This window comes from Myotis myotis, unplaced genomic scaffold (genome assembly GCF_014108235.1).
Source record: "Myotis myotis isolate mMyoMyo1 unplaced genomic scaffold, mMyoMyo1.p scaffold_m19_p_10, whole genome shotgun sequence".
Lineage (NCBI taxonomy): Eukaryota > Metazoa > Chordata > Mammalia > Chiroptera > Vespertilionidae > Myotis > Myotis myotis.
The window spans coordinates 13,736,639-13,758,728 of record NW_023416314.1 but is presented as its reverse complement, the minus strand read 5'-3'; the positions used below and the strand labels follow the sequence as shown (position 1 = coordinate 13,758,728).

Here is a 22,090-nt window from a genome sequence, read left to right as displayed (position 1 = left end):
AGGATGACTTTATAATAAGGTAGGACATTCTGGAAAAAAAAAAAAGAAAGTACTACTGTAATGTGATGAAGCCTTTCTGTTCTGATGTGTATCTAGATGTAAGAACTCCAAATTCTGATCTACCTGAAAACTTCATGTAGAATGAACTGAGTTTTCGAAACTGAGTTTTGGGTGATGCACTGGCATTGAAGCCAATTAGGTAAAAATAATTACTTTTTCATGGTTAGAATGTTTTCTTAAGTTTAATTACAAACAAAAGAACTAACACTATGCCATCCAAAATTAAAAATGATTATTAAAAATTTAACAACATACTGTGCTCTAAAGGCAGATATTAAATACTCATAAAGCAAGTTACCATATGGGCAAGGCTGCTTCTTGTGTTCGGGAACAATAGGTTTCTTCCTCAGAAAATTGTCCAGGCTCGGACCGTGCCTGCCAAGAGGGTCATCAGGGGGCATGAACCTGTCACGAATAAAATACAAAGTTATACTTAAGTAGGAAGTTGATCATTTAATTCTAAAGACAGTGCAAAGATTTATTACTCTAAGGTATTTTTTTTCAATGTTAATCTAAATACTTTGATTCAACATTTACAGGATGAAAATATCAGTGCACTAAGTTCTCTGGATAATAACAAAATTAAAATGTTTCAGGCTAAACTCCTATTTGTTTTAATCAAATAAGCTTTGAGTCAAACATGTTCTAATTATTTCTTCCTTCCTCTCAATCTTGGGAATTCGTAAGGATTTTAGAAAACAATCCCAAGGACATTTTAAGAGAGTTTTATAAACATCAATGCTGTGAAGCAGTAGAAACAGGTGGGGAGCGCCGAGGGGGCTGCTGAGGAAGAGAAGGGAGATGATGTATAGACGGACGGAGGACGGCAGCTGACGACGCCTCGCAAGTCGGAATCTGCACGCGTCATCTCGCTTCATGCTAACAGGATCCCTGCAGCATCAGCGCTGCGTTGCAGGTTAATGCACTTTTCTAATTCAGGCTTAGGTAAATGAAGTTACTTTCATCTAAGTTCACATGGTGCAGCCAAGATGTCTAACTCCACAGTCCATTCCCTTCCCACTCTTCTCAGGTGCTTCTCAGCTGATGTAGAAAATGTCTTAAGAAAATAAACATTGGATCGACTGTCCAATGGAAGCAAGAATTCATAGTGTGCATAATGAAAAGCAGTTATGCCTGTAAAGTTCTGTTACTAGTTAAGTTACTGTTTGAACTTGAAAGAAACCAAGTATTTACCCATAAAATGTGAATAATTTATGAACTCTTAAGGGGGTGTCAACCTTAAGACACTTAGTAACACTTAGCAAATATTAATATAAGAACAATATGGCAACATTAAAAGTTTAAAATAGAAGACAGTCACTCAATCCTACAATCTTAATACAATTAATTTCACTTATGTGTTGCATTTTAGTCATTTTTCTGTATGCATACTCCATTTTACAAACACAAATTTTATGCTTTGTCTTTAACCTATGCTTCAATGTTTAATAGCTTTTCATCATCATAATTCAGGAAAGCAGTATTACGTGTAAGTAAATGGTTTTACTCACTTGTCATTGACAAATGAATACATTAATAATCGCTCATCTATGAACTTCTTCCACTCTGGTTTTTCATTAGCCAAATCCCTGTAGTTATCATTGGACACAATTATACCGTCGGACTCGAAAGCCAGCTTCACGATGAACCTGTCATCGTAGCACACCACCCGCCTGCCCTGGACTCGCCGGGACGGTGTAAACACCAGGATTTTCTCCTTCTCTAATTTACGAAGAATTTCTTGATCTGCAGGGTAGAATTTCAGGAATAAATACATACGTAACACATGTAGCAACTTCACACAATGTGAGATTTTATAAGATAAACTGGATATATGTAATCCTTTCATTAGGGATTATTATTTTACAGCTTATGGATGTAGCAAATTGGAAACTCCAAATATTTTTCCTTCAGGATTTCTAATGAAAAAGCTTTAAAAATAGTCCCCCTCAAATGAACTTTAAAAATATAAAACATTTAAAACTTCAAAAACGTTTAAAAGTTAAGAAAAATTAAAAGCATAAAACTTAAACATGACCGAACAACTTGTGAATTAACTGGAGTTACTAATTTTATAAACTTCTGTCTCTTCAGCAGACAATCACTACATGCCTACTCGATGGCATATACTATGCTAAGTGTTAATGACCACCAAGATTAATAATGACCTCCCCTCCAGGAGGTCTCAGGTACTGGATTGGGTAAACATGTAAATCAGTATAGTAACAAGGGTTGTAACTGCCACAACAGAAGGACGAGCAAGGTATGAGGGAAGTGGGATGGAAGAGCAATACGGGTCAACTAGCTCTGAGACTGGCAGATAGATCTCATGATGCTCCTGATAAAGTGCCAAAGTTCACGGAGACCAGAACTTTGGTTTAGAAAAGCAGCAGAGGAGTGGAAGAAATGTGGGCTTTGAAGTCAGCAAGTCCAGGCTGAATCTCAGGTTCTGCTGCTGTATGTATATGGCATCAGTCCTACTGCGCTTGTTTTTTCGTGTCGTCAAACGCAGCTGGTGGGCTCTAAGGAGCCAGTGAGTTACTATGCGTAGAAGCACTTAGCATAGTGCCTGGAAAGCTCTCAATGAACGCTGTGTTCTTTTACTTAATGTTGTTTAATAGATATATGTAATTGTTGCTCTCTTTTAAAAGTAACAGAAAACCAATACAAAATTAAGAGCCTAGTCTCAACTACAGGATCTGTCACTTTAGAATTATTTTCTGTGTTCCTTGGACAAACTTTTTAAGGGCAGGTGCCATGTCTCATTGATCTCTGCTTCCACCAGCAATCAGCACATCAATAGATAATGTCTGCGAACGAATACATGAGCTACTTAACCATGTCCATTCAGAGGTCTTCCAGTTTATTTATGTTCATGAATAACCCACTGTACTTTATTTGTAGGTGTGTTTAGTCATATAAGACATGCCTGGATCCTCACTAAAGTGCCTGAAGGAACCAGTGTGGTGGCCATCATCTTGTTTCCTTAATAGCTAACGAGAAAAACAGGACACTAACTAGGATGGTAATTAGTGATCACTGATTAGATGACAACTAGTTAGGATAAGTAACCCTAACTTAAATATTGGGTCAGTATAGCCAGGAAGTTAATGGAATCTCTAGTTCCTAGCATAGTACCCAAGTCACAGCTGAGTACTTGCTTGTTAAATATTTGATAAAATCAATGGAAGACTGACTGGCAAAAGAGCTGGTCTGAATCTAGATCTGAGAACTTAAAAACATTTCTTATCAAGTTCATTTATTTTTTTGCTACAGTGAGAAATATGGGACTATTCAATTGCCCAGTTTTAGTCAGGAGGATGGTTACCCTGGAGGAAATACCCAACCCCTGACAGTTGGTGTGTGCGCTCAGAGTCCGCTGCATACTAAGGGTTCCAGAGGCACGTGCCGGTGTTTCAAACACTAAACTTGGGCGCAACCCGCACTGTGTATTATCCTTTACCTTCTTTTTTAAAAAAGTATATTTTTATTGATGTCAGAGAGGGAGGGAGAGCGAGAGAGAGATAGAAACATCAATGATGATAGGGAATCATTGATCGGCTGCCTCCTGCACGCCCCACACGGGGGATTCAGCCCACAACCTTGTTATGTGCCTGACCAGGAATCAAACCATGACCTCCAGGTTCTTAGGTTGACATTCAACCACTGAGCCATGCCGGCTGGGCAGTCTGTTTCCCTTCTTGATCTCATATTCTTTCTATGCTCAAGAGACATGCCAGTCATTTTCATGTTTAAATATTGTTTGTTTCTTTTCAGTTCAATTACTGTTAATATTGGGGCATATTTCTTTCCAGTTATTTTCTGCGTATTTTTTCTCTCCGTTTATATATGTACATATGTATGTATATGTGTGTATACACATACACACAGTAATAAAACCTGCCTTGTATGTAAAAGAGTACTTCCTCAGGTCATTAAAAATGTTGCCTAATATTCTAATACATATTCGATCCTATTAATATATACTAATTTATTGAACCATTCTTTTATTTTTTTGTTAATCCTCACCCAAGGATATATTTTTTTCCATTGATTTTTAGAGAAAGTGGAAGGGAGGGGCAGAGACAGAGAGAGAGAAACATCGATGTGAGAGAGACACATGGATTGGTTGCCTTCTCAAATGCCACAGAGGGATCCAGCCTGCAAACCCAGGTACGTGCCCTTGACCAGAATCAAACCCGAGACCCTTCCATCTGCAGACCAAAGCTCTAACTGCTGAGAAACCGGCTAGCTGAACCATTCTTTTAAAGAATGCATGGTTTGTTTTCATTGTTTTCTACTATAATATTGAACTAAATATCTTTGTGGTTAGAAATCTTTGTGTGGACTCTGCTTAAATTTACATTTCTTTAATTGCTAATGAGGCGAACCCTTTTTTCTCTTATTTGGCACTTGCTTTCTTCTGCAAGCTGTCTATTCCTTCCCTAGTACCACTTATATATCAAAAAACCTGTTTTATCAATGCATATGAGCTCCTTATATTCTAAGAACATGGGTTCTGTATTTACTGGTTGTATTTTTTTTTTCTTAGTCAAATAAAAAAGATTTCTCATTTTTTTAGGCAAGTTTTCCAAATACAGAAGTTTAAATTTTGATGCAATTAAATCTATATTTTCCTTTATAATTTCTTTAAAAAATTTTAAATTTAGATAGTTCTCCCTAGCCATTCAAAGACTACTTATAGTCTCTAATGGTTTAAGTTTATGACAATTAATTCTTCAACCACCTGGAATTAACTGCCATATGATGTAAGATAAAGATGTAAATATGTGTATTTTTCCCAAAGAGTTATCTAATGTCTTGGTACTACTGGATGAATTATGCCTACCTCTCCCACCTTACAATTTCCACAGGCCACGGTCTGATTCCTTGGCTCTGGACTCCCCACCAGAACTCATATCTATTTTTAGGGATTTAAGGATTATAGATAAAAATAAAGTCTTAAAATGAGACCAGGGAAATGGTAAGTGGTCTGTCCATTTGTTTTTGGTTGTGAAGTGCATTTTCTTCACCCAGTTCCTCAGTTTTTGCTCATGCTGGAGGTGCAGGGAGCAGTGAGACTCACTTGAGCAAAATGTTCAGCAGCAATAATTAGCAGGCACAGTGGACATTTTTGGCTGAGACTCAGACATTTAGAAATTACAGAATAATGCAAAACACAGATACTTTATTGGGATAGAGTGTTTCCTTCCACCTGATACCAGACAGCATATCCTGAGTCTCAGATATTTTTTGATCTGTAGTCATTATAATTTGATTGTCACCTAGTCTAATTTTTATAGATGAGAAAATTATGGTCCAAAGAGGTTGTGTCTGTTGCTCAGAGTCCTATGGCTAGTAAATGCAAAGGCGGAATTTGAATCTAAATCTCCTGACACCTAGCATGTCTCTAAAGTCAGAATTTCACAAAATTTGAAGTAAAAAGTTTCAAAATTCAAACAAAACAAAAACTCAGCTTATGTAGCAAGGATGACTGTGTAGTTAACATAAAATTAAAGTTAATTTTCCACCCAGGGCACCGGGGCAGTCACAGTGTCTGAGGAAACAGAAACGGGCCGACACGATGCTCAGTGGGAGAGTGGGCAGTGCCGGTGCTCGTGGGGACCGAGAGCAGAGCTGGGGGGCTCACCTGTAATGAGAGCGTCAGGCCGGGACTGCTCTTTCCTCCAGGCAGGAACAAAAACAGTGATGTCTCGGTGGCCTCTTTCCAAAAACCAGTCCACTGCCAACTTTATTCCTCGGCAGGAAAACACTTCTTTGTTTCCGTGGCTGAAAGATTATTTTAGAGCACTTTACACAACAACACCTAAGTTTAACTTAATTCAAATTTGAAAACAGGAATGATCACATCATTACAATAGTAATAGGAGCTTTCAAATTTGAGATGGAGTTGAATAGCTCAGAGAAACACTAAGATAACTTAGAAGTTGAAAATCTGTGAGAAAAAAACATTAAGAAAATTGGGATGATTATTGTGCGGAGAATAATAAAAAAATAAGTTTTCAAATGTAAAGTTGTAAAGGGCAACAAGTCAGAAAGATACAGGCTCTTTTTGACCAGAAAGGGGCCTCAAACACAGCAAGAATAGTTTCAGTCAAATGTAAAAGAGAAGTCATAGAGAAAAATCTGAATACAGTAGAATGGAGCCCAGTGGGTGTGGCTCAGTGGTTGAGCATCGACCTGTGAACTAGGTCATGGTTCAATTCCTGGTCAGGGCACATGCCTGAGTTGTGGGCTCAATCCCAGGTAGGGGGTGTGAAGGAGGCAGCCGGTCAATGATTTTCTGTCATCATTGATGTTTCTATCTCTCTCTCCTTCTCTTCCTCTCTAAAATCAACAAAAATATATTTAAAAACCAAAACAGTGGAATGGAATTCCTATTTGTTTTAAAAAAATTCCTTCTCAAGAGTTCTTATATTTCAATATGATGAATAAGTAATGTACAAAATTTATTAGGTGACCGTGTAAAACAACATACACGGGAAAAGTATGTTCACAGTGCTTGGTCTCATACAAGAAACACTTTCCATGTCCTTCAATGAAAAGACACCTGGTTTCTGTTTAACACTATTGTGTTAGACAAGGATTAATGGCGACACAAGGGCATTCAGAGCTGGATTAGCAGTTTCAGTGCCTAAAAGAAAATGCAACTAAGAGATAGTCATTCAACAAGTATTCATGTGGCACCAGGCTCTGCTTGTGCAATTTAGTCTAAGAATTCAAAACAACACTTCTGAGGTAAAAAAAAAAAAAAAAAAAAAAAAAAAAAAATCTCTTGTTTTGAATGCAGTGATTGCATTCTTTAAAAAAAAAATTTTTTTTTATTGTTGACACTGCATTCTTTTATAGTTTGAGCTCTGAAGGCTGTGTTTCTTATCTGTAATGGAGACAGATATTCTTTGCTTCTTAGCTTCTAAGGAAGGCTAAACGAAATAGGTGGACAAATGCTTTACTAATGTTTAGCACAAAGCGAACATGAAGTATATTAACATATTGTTACAGTGGTCCCCTGTGAAACACTGGACCCATCGAATATGGCTAATCATTTTAAAGACAAAAAGGAAACAGACCACCTTGTTTTGCAGACATTGAAGGCTATAAATGCAAACCAGAGGCACTACGGTTCCACACCCCTCCTAATGGTCCTGGGCAGGATCGGAGGAGAAATCAGATGGACCAGAAGTTTCAGAGAAAGGGGTACAGGATGGGGGACTCTGAAGTCACATTTTCTGGGTTAGAAGGGCTACCTGACAGCCTCACCAATGACACAAAGTGATGCCAGGTTTCATGGAAAATACATTTAATCAGTCTTCTGGAAAACTACAGAAAATGATGGCACTATCTTTTGAGAGAATATATATACTAACTGTTCCTAAATAGAAAAACTCAACGTGCTAAAACATAACTTCTTATTTTGCATGAATGCTTTGAAATCTAAGTGTATGACTATTTGCTGGCCATTATGCCATTTTGCTTACTCAGACTTGAGCATTAACCTGCTCTGGCGCTAAGAGACAATAGAAGCATTTTCTGCCCAGTGACTTCATCTGTAAGGGCGACTGTCACATTTCATCGCAGGAAGAGCAGATTCCACCTTCTATTTAAAGAACTTTCACACAATGTGGGTAAACAGCAAACACGAGAAACAGCAAACATGTCCACACAGGCTGAAACAGGGTCCTGTACCTTGCACTGCTGACAGTAAAGGTTGTTCTCATACCCTTTCTTCCCCTCTGCCCACGCCCCTACGCCCATCCCACAAAACTCACAGGGAGAAAACAGGAGGAAGGAAGGGCCCGCACTGTGAAAGGGGAATGGAAACGTATAAAGAACCTGGGTTCCTAAGCAGATGGACCCACATCCATCTCTGATCTTGTTATCAGAGAAAAAAGACCCTTCCTCATTTGTTTAAGAAACTGTAGTCAATTTTTGTTATTTGCAGCTACACACATCCTGAGCTGCTACATTAATCAAACCATAAACCAAAAACACTGGCAAAGCTATACTAATATCAGAAAAAAATTTTATGGCAAAATTACTAGCAACAAAAAGTTATTACCTAATAGTAATAAAGGAAAAATTCACAAGGGAGCTGTAATAATTGTGATCTCAGTCTCCATATGAGGATTGCAAAAGATCACAGGATTTCTAGAATGGACAGATCCACGATCATACAATGAACAGATGGGGCAGAAAACATTTAGTGAGACTGTAGACTGGACAATGAACAATTACAAGCCTGATCTAATGGACATGGGCAAAACCCTGCACAAAAAGAAAGTCTTTTCAAGAGCACAGGGAAGACTGATGAAATTAGCTATGTGCTAGGCCACAGAACAGATTTCAACGGACATCAGACATATGTATCACAGATAATATATATTGACAATGTTATTACTTTGAAGATATAAGGTTCTAGTTTAAAATGAATATTGCTGTTCACCAGCAAACCAATTAAAATAAAATAAAAAATCCCATTTGTATCAGTAACAAAAACTAAACAAATCTAAAGGAAAAGGTAAAGCAAGAGATTTATAGAGAAGGTGAATATTGAAAACCTGTAGTAAAGGGAATAAACAGTGGTTCTCAACCTGTGGGTCGCGACCCCTTTGGCGGTCAAACGCCCCTTTCACAGGGGTCACCTAAGACCATCCTGCATATCAGATATTTACATTACGATTCATAACAGTGGCAACATTACAGTTATGAAGTAGCAACGAAAATAATTTTATGGTTGGGTCACAACATGAGGACTGTATTTAAAGGGCCAGAAGGTTGAGAACCACTGGAATAAGAGAAGACCCAAGTGAAAGGAACAATGAACCATCTTCCTGGATGCAATACTCCAATTGATCTATAGTGCACTGCAACTCCAAGAAAAATCCTCAAAAGGCTTTTCATGGAACTTGAGAAGCTGATCCTAAAGTTAACATGGAAAAACAAAAGGCCAAGAATAGTTCAGCAATTCTGAGGAACAAAAGAGGAGGACCTTCCCCTTTAGTTATTAATACTTAGTATAAAACTACAGAAATCTAATCACCGTTGTATTGGTCTAGGCCAGCGGTTCTCAACCTGTGGGTCCCGACCCCTTTGGGGGTCGAACGACCCTTTCACAGGGGTCGCCTAAGGGGTCACATATTGTTTTTGTGATTAATCACTATGCTTTAATTATGTTCAATTTGTAACAATGAAATTGGGGGTCACCACAACATGAGGAACTGTATTAAAGGGTTGCGGCATTAGGAAGGTTGAGAACCACTGGTCTAGGCAAAGATAAAAAACAAACATAAAATATGTAACAGAAAAGTGGGCATAAAGTGACACACAAGTATGAATGTTAAAAGTGACATTACAAATCAATTCAACAAACAGTATTAGGGCAGTTGGTTATTTATATGGGAAAAATAAAATTGTGTTTTTATCTTAAACTGTACACAAAAGTAAACTGTAGATAGATCAAAGATTTAAATTTCAAAGAAAATATTATAAAACTTTTAGAAGAAATGATAGGAGACATTTACATCAGGATAGGAAATACTTCTTAAGGAAGATATGCAACCCATGCTGTATCAAGGAAAAGTCTGATACATTTGGGCACATAAAACTTCTTTATGTAAAAGACTCCATGAACAAAATAAAAATGCCATAGATTGGGAGAAGGTATTGCAACATATAGCACCAACCAAAAGGCTAGTCCTCATCTATATATATAAAAGGCTAAGCGATTGTCTGTCTGACTAGCCGGTAGGTATGACTCACACTGACCACCAGGGGGCAGACAATGCAGGAACTGCTGAGGGACAGCAACTTTGCAGAGTGCCCTCTTGCACTCTGGGACCCCTGAGGTGAATGTCAGAGAGCCAGTTTCAGCCTGATCCCTGCAGGCCAGGCTGAGGGACCCCACCTGCTGGAGGGACCCCGGTCACTCCACAGATGCCCTTCGAGCCACAGCGCCGCCCCAGGTGCGGCCGGCTGGGGAGGGACAGCAGGAGGTTGGCTCCGGGGTGTGTCCGGCCTGTCTCGCCCAGTCCTGCCCCACCAGCCACCTTCTAATTAATTTCCTTTCAATGTGCATGAATTCGTGCATCAGGGCACTAGTAATATATAAAGTACTCCTAACATCAGGGAGTTTTTTGTGTAACAAGTTTTTTTTTTTTTAAGGCAAATAATATGAGCAAATTCACAGAAGAGGAAACCCAAATGACCAACAAACATGAAAAGATGCTCAATAGTGAAAAAATGCAAATTAAAGCCAAAATTAGACACCACTTCACACTCATCAGATTGGAAAAAATAAAGTTTGCAAACACCAGATGTTGCCAAGGATGTGTGAAAGCAAGAACTCATAGATTACAGGTGGGAGTGTGAATTGGGGTAACAATTCATGAGGACAATTTGGCAAAACTTTATGAAGTTGAAGGCGTGTTTTCTCTAAAACATAGTATTTCACATTTAGGTTGAGGAAACCCAACGGTAACTTGGAAAGGTTTAATGCAGTTAGCAGCTGGTGTTCATCCTTGGCCCAGCCTTAGCTCTCACAAGGGGGCAGGCTAAAGTCTTATCTCCTGCAGGGAGAGGGAAAGGCAGACAAGTGGGGATGTATAAGGTGGGTTCCTGAGTCTCCAATACTTTCCCAGCCAGTCTTTCCCTAACCAGGCCAAAGAAGTGAATGCTGACCAGGAAATCCCTGGAAGGGCTGCTGTTGCCTTAGAATTCCTGGCCAGCAAAGGCCCAAAATCACCCCTCATAATTCCTATTAAAGTCCAAGTAAGACAACTACCAATTGGGTCCAAACGGCAGATGGGACTTCCACAGACTAGGAGAGGCTGTGGGAGACTGACCTTAATCTAACCTTACTGCGTGACGCACGTTGAAGGATGTGACTAATCACATGTGCTGGATACAATATAAGGGGCAACTGAGGAGGTTCTGATAACCACTTATAAAGACAGTAAGCTGACAAAACTACGAAAAACAGGATGTCAGAGTAAGCTCCATGTACTCACTGGTGCAGAGTAACTATCTGCTGAGCGTTTACTAAAAAGGTTGGATGATATTTAGAAACTGGAGCTCTAATTTCATATAAACAGAGAAGAAAAATCATTATAGTTCTGTAGCCACTTTCAAACTATATCTGCATGAATTCAGGGTTATTTCTTCTCAGTACTAAAAATAGCTAATTCTAATTTTACGAACTGGCATGTTCCTTTGGGCCTCAAATTCTTTTTTATTTCAACCCTTTGGCAATAAGGACGGTCTACCTCAAGTGAGTCCTTTGCTGGGTGAATTTGTTGGAAGATATTGGCCACTTTTAACTAGTTAAGAAACCCCAAATGTTTACTAAAAAGTATCCCTTCAGCTACTCTGGCTCAGTGGGATCGGGCTCCTGGGGAAAATTCCCAATCCTCACTGCAAATTTTGAATTACTATTGAGCAAATGGATAATACAGGCTCGAAGGTTGCATGTGGTTCACCATTGGTTTTAATGGTAGCAAACGACAAGAAACCTGCCAGCAGGTCTCTTTCTTAAAAGCCTTAACTTACTGTCATGTTTGGAACAGGCAAGCGTATAAAATCCTGTTTTGCAATGGCCAGAGGAAAGCTCTTTCCTGGTATCTTTGGAGAGATTTTTAGAAAAGACATTCATTAAGTAAAAGGGCTACTGGTATCTCTGGATCCCAGGAAATGAACGAACTGGACAGCCATAAAGAATTAAGACACTGAAAGCCCTTTCTCTGTCTCCAGGTTCTCAACCCTTCTCTGCTGTTGTTCCTTTCACCCTTCTTCGCCTCAGTCTGGGACCGGGGAGATGACCATTGCTTGGCTGGATGGTATCCAATGGATTTAGGATCTGGGGGTAACTTCCCTTTAAAGAGAGAGAGTTACCAGCCCTACCTAAATGTTCTGATATGGATTCTACCCTTGAGAATCCTCTGGCATTCCACACGCAAAACAGCTAGGGTAGTAGAAATGATTAACAGGAAGGAACAAGGAGTCTGAGGATTCAGATAAAAGACTGTCCTAGAATGAAGGCCTCAGGCTGGCGAATGGTTGCTCTGATAACTTGGAAGAAAGGGAAACAGCAAAATGAGACTACAACTGCAGTGCCATAAAACCAACTTACTTCTCATCTCAATGTGTAGGAAAAAAATCAGCCCTCTTCCTTTGGAGCCCCAGGGACCCGTGCCTTCTGTGAACTCACTGCTCACACAGGGAGCAAACCCTTTCCTCCCCCAGGATTGCTGGGTATACCAGCTGTGGTGAGAGTGCATACGCCCCTTTCCCTCGTTCATATTACCCACCCAAAGAGTCACCTTCCAGCGCTTTGGAAAGCTCTGCCAAAACGCACCAGGGCTCTCCAGCACGTTGCCATCTGCAGCCCTCTGCAGGGTGGACACTGGCTGCTGCAAGAGTGTTGTCTCTTGATGACTCTGTTCGAATCATCAAACAGGCATCATGGAGCCAAAGGATAACCCTCACAAGGGAGTACCCTGGGCTCGGGCACCTCCTCCAGCTCAGGCTGCTCCTCAGGCCTGGGACACCCACTGCGGGGAACTGCTGATGGCAGTCTTTGAAATCCTTCTGCAGCAGGTGACCTGGAAGGGCTGCCCATCACTGGGGCCTTTTCTAACGTAACAGGGATGGATTCTCCAGTTCCGTGGTAGCTTTCTTGCTGGAACTGAAGTGAGAAAAGGTACTTGGATGGGAAGAATAGACAGTTTCTCAGGTACTGGCAATAGCAATCCAGTTTTGGGGGAAAATGGAGAAAGGGGAAGACAGAAAGAAACGCAGGGCTGCAGTGTTACCTGCCCAGTTAGAATTGTTCACAGAGGGAGGAAACCTTTTTCTGGAAACACCAACAAACAAGAGGACTCCCGAATGGAGAGTCAGTAGACGCCACTGTAAGAAGCCAAGGACACTGGAAGAGGAATGCTGAGAGACTGGGGAAGACGCAGGAATGCGGCCTCCTTAACTATGAAGCTTTACTACCTCCACCAGGAGACTCTTCCCCCCAAGAAACCAGACAGGAAATAACTGGTAAATAGTGGAAACTAAGGAGCAAAATGGACATAACTGGAGAGCCCCTGAGCTGGGAATGGGAAGCCTTCATATGTACATTTCTTTTTCCTGCCTTCATCTTCTCCTGTCCTTTCTTATGGATCCTGGAGCCATGCATTTTCTACTGACCTTTCTGGTTTCACCCGAACCCAGAAAAACACACACATTATGGGTATCTCTGAACAACCTTCCACCTGCTCTTTCTCCAATGAGGATCCTGAGCAAAGAGGTCCTCTGTGAGAGGACGGAGTCAGTCTTCTTAGTGCTGTGATCTGCTGGGAAGAGACCTGCTGCATAAACGAAGGGCTGCCCTCCAGGGAGAGTGTATTTGAAGCTCTTGGGAGACAAGGCACTGAGGTAGTGAACATGTGCTTACATATACTGATAGTAAATGCGTGCTGGGGTCTGGGCCAGATTTTGGAGAGCTCTAGAGGCTTTCTAACATCAATGGCAACTTATTGTTGATTTATTAGTCATTGCAACTTCCCCAAGAGATTTCTATAATTCATTGAATTATAATTTCAGACAATCAGATGAAATTAATTTACAGACCACGCTGTGAAAGGGCTGCTGGAGTCTGGACGGGGGTAACTGAGGTCCCATGACTTCTACCCAGGGACTCCCATTCAGTTTCAGAGACAGCAACCCCCTTTGAATTCGAAATTGGAAACCAAGGGAAGCTAAAATGAACAGTTTATTTTTGACAAATGTAACACTTTCACTGGCATAACTTATCGTTATTACCCTAACTTATTTTGCCTTACATCTAATGGGATTATAGTTAATTTATTCATATATACTACTATAACTAATTTGAAAACCATATAAATTCTTTTCTGTCTTCAACAGAAGGGCAATCCAATCAACAGTCAAAATAATATATTTGCTACATCTTTTATCAACACCATATATATTCCCACTAGAGCAGTGGTTCTCAACCTTCCTAATGCTGCGACCCTTTAATACAGTTCCTCATGTTGTGGTGACCCCCAACCATAAAATTATTTTCGTTGTTACTTCATAACTGTAATTTTGCTACTGTTATGAATCGTAATGTAAATATCTGATATGCAGGATGTATTTTCATTGTTACAAATTGAACATAATTAAAGCATACTGATTAATCACAAAAACAATATGTAATTATATATGTGTTTTCCGATGGCCTTAGGCGACCCCTGTGAAAGGGTTGTTCGACCCCCAAAGGGGTCACGACCCACAGGTTGAGAACTGCTGCACTAGAGAATTGAAGTATCCTTGCTTAGTAATGTGCCATTAAATATCACCAATTATGGTTAACCTATTGGTCATAAAGGCATATTTTGTAATGCAGAGAAAAATGCAGGGAAACACGTTTTAATGTACTTTGGAACTTCAATATGGAACCTTAGTATTTGATATATCTAGGAAATATAATCTCACATATTATACTTCCTTAAGTTATATATACACATATCATTGTCTAGATTAACCACAGGACAGGAAGAGTTATTTCAGAATTATAACTGTTCTCTTCCAGTGGCAAACATAAGGAGCAATAAAAAAAAAAAAGGAAACTTAAAAAAAGGGAATGAAGTAATTTATTATTAAAGGGAACCCCCTCTTTTTATTTTTCATGGCATTGAAAATAAAAGGGAGAACAAAGGAATCTCTTTTCAATTATCTTATTTCCTCAATTTGATTTTGCTTTAGTTCTTGTTCTGAATTAACATATTACTTATAATGTTATACAGAAACTTGAAAACCATAGGTGATTTTTACTTTCTTATATTCTAAAATTTATGTACTAAGTAATGTGATAAAAGAAAAGCTATTCATGAAAAGTCTTTCCATAAATCTAAAATGTAATTATGAAAATTAAACCTAGAATGGCATATTTAATACTACTACCAATGAATATAATATTAATGCTACTACTACTAAAACTAGTACTACTACTAAATAGAGATAGATGGCTTTGATGAGTAGGCCAATGCAGTGAAAATACGGCCTCATGCATAAACAGAGTTGGACATATGAAAATAGATTTTAATTTCAAAGGATTCTTAGAAAAATGGCTTTAAAATGCTCTTCATTAATATATTTTCCATGTTTGATGACTGTTACAAAGAAATTCTTACAGCCTATGTCCCTGAAGCAGAGAAAGGCTTGCAGCTGGATAGCACCTTCAATATGGAAACCAGGCACCTGACTTCCTATCACTGTTGTCTAAGTAAAGTTCATATTGTATTTGAGAACATATTAACTTCATGTGCTGACTCGTGGCATCTAGAATTCTTTCTTTTACTTTCTACAATTTACTTACTACTTATAATTGATTGATGTTGTTTTGTCACTCTTATAGCTATTCAAATCTGTTATCTCTGATTTCTTTTCTAAGATTAATTTGAGACTAAATCTAGTTATCGGGATGCTAAATACTGAACATACCACCAAAAAACTAAATCCACGCTCCCCTGCTACAAATAGAGTTCCACAGTGTGGCTCAGAGGCCCTTTTGGGAGCAGGGGAAGCAAGATTAAGTGGGAAACACAGCTCCACCTATGCACCCCAACTCAAACCAATCTCTGCTTTTGTTTGTTGTAAATACTGGGCTTCCATGCAAGATTTTCAGGATTGTACTGCTTTGGAGGAAAATAAAGTCTAAGAAATTAATGATTTAGGACAATGAAAATATCCAACATCAAAATTACAGTGGAAGTCTTGACATGAAATACTTACTATTAGCCTGCAGTTGGTTACAGACATAACAGCAGTTTGGCTTAGAGAGAGAATTTTCAGAATGGGAGAGGGTAAGGAAAAAGAAAAGGAGAAAGATTTCTTTGACCTTATAAGGTCCATAATTTGAAACCAAAGTTAATAATAGGAAGCACTTTTAGCTAATCCATAGCCAAGGGGGTGATCAGTCTGAAAAAGCTGAAGAGAACATATCTGTTAAGTAGATGTAAAAATGTCTTCAATATTAACAAAAGTAGAAAGCATTGACTCTAGTCACTTTTTTCTTATTTCTTATAATTGAGTAACTTTTCCCATTTCTTATAATTACTAACACTAGTTAGGTGAACTGTAATTAACTTTATTCATATGAAATAGGACTACTGATGTTGATGTTTGCTAGGTTAGGGTTTAAACAAACACATTTGAGATAACAGGAAAGTTTATTGACCATTGGCCTATTAAAATTCATGACTGAAGACAACTAAAATTATGTACTTAGGGTTATAAAGAGATGCAGTGGAATATAATTAATATTTGCCTTTGTCAGACTCCATGTGATCTAACTAAACAACGGAAAAAAACTAGTTCTGATTCTGATTCTTTTCTTACTCTCTATGGATTTTCCTTAAAACAGTAAGAGAAATGGTATACCACTAAGTAACCTGTAACACCTATGACACTCACCTAGAGGGAATGTGAGCTGTCCTTTAATTAATTATTTAATTAATATTAAGTCCCTACTAAGGGGCTTAAAACATATTCTAATGAGAGGCTATCCAATAGAAATACAATGCGAACCACATATATAATTTTAGATGCTCTAGAATAGCACATTTTTAAAAAAATATATTTTATTGATTTTTTACAGAGAGGAAGGGAGAGAGATAGAGAGTTAGAAACATCGATGAGAGAGGAACATCGATCAGCTGCCTCCTGCACACTCCCTACTGGGGATGTGCCCGCAACCCAGGTACATGCCCTTGACCAGAATCGAACCTGGGACCTTTCAGTCCGCAAGCCGACGCTCTATCCACCGAGCCAAACTGGTTTCGGCTAGGATAGCACATTTTAAAAAAGTATAAAGCTGTTGACATTAATTTTAGTAATAAATTGTATTTAACTCAATGTTTCAAAAATGGTAATTTTAACACAATCAACATAAAAGTTATTTTAAATATTTTTATACTAAGTTTTCAAAATCTGATATGTATTTTACATTTATAGAATATCTCAATTTGGACTAGACATGTATTTTTAATCCTCATCTGAGGACATTTTTAAATTAATTTTTTTAGAGAGGAAAAGAGAGAGGGAAACACCGATGTAATAAAGAAACACTGATCTGCTGCCTCCCAACTGGGATTGAACCCTCAACCTATGAATGTGCCCTTACCAGAATTGAACCTGCAACCTTTTGGTGTATGGGATGATGCCTCAACCAACTGAGCCACCCAGCCAGGACTGGACTAAACACATTTTAAAAGCTTGACTGCCACATATGGCTGGTAGTTATCATATTAGGTTGTACAGGTTCATGACACATAATTTCAATAAACTTTTGTTGAGGGACAAAAAACAAATTTGAATGAACTCTGGCAATTGTACTCTCCCCTAGAGTCTAAGCCAAACATGCAGACCAGGTGTCCACGAGGATTTTATTAACGATAAGTCAGTGCTGCACTTCTCTGACAAACTGGCAGCAGGACAGCAAACCCACCAAACAACTGGAGGCAAATGGCCTTCAGTATTCAACTGACATAGAAAGGAGTTCTCAATTTCTTATGCCTTCACAAGCCAGGCAAAAGGCTCTGCACTTTTAAAAAGATTCAATAGAAGTTTAAAATCCATTTATACAGACTGCTAAATTTTGCTTGTATGTTACAGATATATGAGCTGTTCTTGATAGAAAGGTTATCACAACTTATACATTTTCTTTTTTTAAAATATATTTTTATTGATTTCAGAGCGGAAAGGAGGGAGAGGTAGAAACATCAATGATGAGAGAGAATTATTGATCAGCTGCCTCCTGCACACCCCCCACTGGGGTTACAGCCTGCAACCTGGGGGCATCGAACCCTGATCTCCTGGTTCATAGGTTGATGCTCAACCACTGAGCCACACTGGCTGGGCAAACTTATACATTTTCTCTGTTCATATTCTAATTCTAAAATCTACATCTGGTTTCTGTTCAACTTTAACAAAATGATGGTAAGGAGTGCTTTTCTATATTCAGTTAACACTCAGATTTATACCAACAGCAGCTGGTTTCTAACGCATTCCTTTTTTGGGGGTTGGTGGGGGGGGGGCGGGGGAGGAGTGAAAACTGTCAAGAAAATGGTTGCTTTATTTCTCGATTCTATACCATTTGATTGGTAGAGAAAAGTCATAATATTCTTAGTTCATCTTTTTTTCCAGGAGTTGTCTACAACTTAACCTTTGCATATATTTTTTAAACATAAGTAGGTCTCCTTGTCTCCAGTCTTAGTGTTCAAATTCTCTAAATTTATCTGCAAAGTGATCTTTCTTAAAGGCAAATGATATGCCACTTCTTCCTTGCTTAAATTCAATAGCATGAATCCTACTGGCTAAAAGTGATCCACCTGAGATTATTAGCAAAGAAAATATTTGTCCTAATACTCTACACAAACATGCACCAATATTGCTTACCCACCGTCTGGAGATTTGATCTAAACCCAGAAACCTAGCTTCAGTGTCCAAGATAGAGAGCTTATAATGGTGTGTGGTGGTGGTGGAGTTTCAGTAGTTTGTTCATATCAAAAAGAAAAGTGTCCAGCTTCCTCTCTGACTCAACAGAAGAATTTGTGCTACAGCATAATGCAGAGGCCGTGCTGAGGCTCTGGGTTTTCCTTGTTCGCCATTCTTATCTACACTAATAAAAGAGAAAGATGCAAATTGACTATACCTTCGTGATGCCCCATAGCCAATCAGGAGTGAGTATGCAAATTAACCTGGCAAAGATGGCGGTTTAATTTGCATATGTAGGTGCCAAGAGGGCGGGGCGGGAACATCCCTGGGACCCAGGTGCTCCGAGCCAGTGTGCGCGCAGTCAGGGGTGGGGCGGGAACGTCCCCCTCAGCGAGCGAGCAGACAGTAGGGCCCTGCTTGCCCCTAGCTGTGGCACCAAGGGGCAAGCAGTCCTCCGCAGGGCCCCCAAGAGAGCAGACACCAGGGTCTGCGGTGGCATCAAGCAGGCAGGTCTGCAGAGAGCAGAGAACCACGGGGAGCAGGCCTAAGCCGTCAGTAGGACGTCTCCTGAGGGCTCCCAGATTGGAGAGGGTGCAGGTCAGGCTGAGGACCCCCCCCCCCCCCGCCCCTGTGCACAAATTTCGTGCACCAGGCCCCTAGTCTTTTATAACATCTGGTAGAAGCTGAAGTAGAATATAGAGATATAGTTAATTTTAATAAAGTCATGAAAGCATATTGAAGAAATCAAGGACTTTCAGGAATCAAGGGCTACGACACTCAACTGGTCATACTCCCATCCCTGATGGCTCACAAGGTTGTACATTATTAGTGAGCTGACAAGTCATCTAACGTAAAACCACAGATTAAAAGAGTGCTGGATTCGTTTAAGGAAAAATATGAATTTAAACTATTAAATCTACATGGATAGACTTAATTCTCTACTTCACTGCTAAACCATCTCAAGTTTAATGGAATCACAAATGTGAAGGCTTGTAAAGCTACTTAGAGGAAATAAAAATCTCAATATCATAGAATTTCATTTCAGAAATTGTATATCTCTATAATCAAGTACCTGCCCTATTAAGGAAAGAGGCCCATTTGCTGAATGACCAATTTGCTAAATTATTTTCTTTTTTTTTAAGAATTAAAATTAACTGCAGCTTTTTGTCAGGAATCTTTAGCCCAGCTCCACTAAATGTAAATTTCATTTTTTTCATGTTTCAGAAACCAAGCACTTTTTTGAATGCTTAACATTTTATATGCAAAAGTTTAGGGCTTTCTCTAAACTTACTTTACCCTCTTTTTTACCTTTGCGTACTATGTCCCCTTTGCTCCTATATCTAGCAGTGAAATACCTGTCACAAATTATGCTAGACTACGTTCTGGGTATTTATCTCAATTTTTGCTCATTCAACAAACATATCCAGAGCTTCTATTAAGGTGACACATTTGAAATAGGATATTAAATAAGTCAAAACTAGATGTATGCTCCCCCAAGGCAATACAGGACCCTGAAATTTTGGGACCCTCAGCTATATACTCTAGCTATGTACCTTGTCCCTGTGCAATTCTGGAGTCATCCAGATCTTAAGCGCATGTCTCCTTTATGAAACTGTAGCAATCATCATTGAAAACTGATGCTATAAACTGCAGTGAAAATAAAATGGGCTGCTAAATTGCTACTGTTAAATACTGAATAAAAAACTAGTTTTCATTATATTAGTTACTATATTCTAGTTCTTTAAGGTAATAACAACTGCAATTTACTCAGTACCTATGACATGCCAGGTAACTGGTATTAATTATCTCTAATAACAAGCCTGCAATATAAAAATTTCCCCTTTTAATTTTGCAAACTGGGGCTAGGGAGTATAAATAACTTAGAATTCTGTAGAGAATTACATTTTTAAAAAAGTCTATTGTGCTAATTTTAATAAAAATGCCTTTGGCTTTCCTACTTTTAGTTTACATTTAAAGAATCATTTATATCAGTTCCATGGCTCGCATTTAAATGAAATGAAAATATATTCATCTTATATAGGGAATATATCTGAGAGATCAGGAAGGAAGTAAAATAGTACTTTGTTCTTAACCCATCCCCACATTTACTTATTATGACTTATTACAATATGTATACATTTATTACAGAATAGGTTTGCTAAACTTACGAGTAGGAAATTAATTTCAAAAGTAAAAGCATGTCATATTTTATGCGACATGAAATGGGTGAAATCTCTCTGCATCTTTGTTAAATTAAGATTCTGGATCTGAAGTAGATATGCATTTTTAAACGACTTTGCTACTTTAAGTAGATCTCATAAATGGCAAAATGTAAACTGTTTACTATGAGTTTTTATGAGTCCCGGTACTTTCAAAGTTATGGATGTGGTATGTTTTATTGTGACTGATGGTAGAATGCTGCTATAATAAAATTTCCTGTCGGCTTGCTCAGTCCTGGAATGCCTACGGCACTTCCACTAAAGTACACGACGGAGAGAAGACCCGAATCTGCACCGCCCATATTGACAGCAAGGCCCATGACCGTGCAGAACAGTGTGGGGTGGAAGTTTGTTTTCATAACTACGTAAGAAGAGATCTGAAATGCCTCAGTTATGCCATCGCTTTGTTTACATTAGAGCTCTGCTATGGACAATTTTCACCACGTGGGATGAGCATTGTTTAGTGTTCCGTCAATTTTCAGTTGTTCAAGGACTTTTAATTTCCATTGAGAACTAGGTTTCGGTTCTGTGAGTTGACATCAGGCTGACCCAACTGTGCCATCATTTATCCTGATGATATCCATCTTAAACGTTCATTTCCAGGCTGTATAAATCCGAAGCTCTCTTCCCCCTCCAAGGCCTGCATTTCCTCCAATGCCAAATCTCCTACTTGGGCCTTTCTTGTCTCCTCCTTTAGAACTTTGCTTCAAAAATTTAACTCATATGTCAGCTCCTCTCCTGTGGAGACTTTCCCGTCCCCTCAGCTTATATAGTTTCATTCTTAAAAACAAAACAAAATCCTTTCCCAACTTCTCTTCCTTCTCTTTCTTCCCTTCCTCTGTCAACATACATCTATCTATCTATCTATCTATCTATCTATCTATCTATCTATCTATCTATCATCTATATAAAACCCTAATATGCAAATAGACCAAACAGCGGAACAACTCAACAGCTATGACGTGTGCTGACCACCAGGGGGCGCATCCAGAACATAGTGGGCATGGGCAGCAGGCAGCAGAGCGCGGAACATGGCTGGCACTGTCCACGGCAGGATGGTGGAGCAGGTGAGCAGGGGTGCCAGACCAAGGCGGGGCGCCAGTCGCTGTCATCGGGGCAAGCCTCTGGTGGTTACTGAAAATTCTTTGCTCCTGTGCACTGCAGTCCTGCCTGATGCTCACACCGCTGCCAGTGCCAGAGCCGCTGCTTGCACCTGCTGCCGGCATCCGGCACCGGCCCTGATTGCTCGGCATAGTCAGCGGGTGCGAGTGGCAGCTGCTGGTCCCAATCTCCCCTCAGGAGCAGAG

At 39.3% G+C, this 22,090-nt stretch overlaps 1 protein-coding gene across 3 annotated transcripts in view; it reads right to left on the bottom strand.

Moving 5' to 3' along the window:
• ZC3H12C (zinc finger CCCH-type containing 12C) overlaps window positions 1–22,090 on the bottom strand; it is a 71,551-nt gene that overhangs the window by 7,475 nt on the left and 41,986 nt on the right. For all 3 annotated transcript variants that reach the window (XM_036324536.1, XM_036324537.1, XM_036324538.1), the window contains exons 3-5: window positions 5,711–5,850; window positions 1,572–1,806; window positions 359–465 (exon numbers count right to left, since the gene is read on the bottom strand). In XM_036324536.1, the coding sequence (XP_036180429.1) occupies window positions 359–465; window positions 1,572–1,806; window positions 5,711–5,850 (482 nt within the window). The remainder of the gene's footprint in view (window positions 1–358; window positions 466–1,571; window positions 1,807–5,710; window positions 5,851–22,090) is intronic.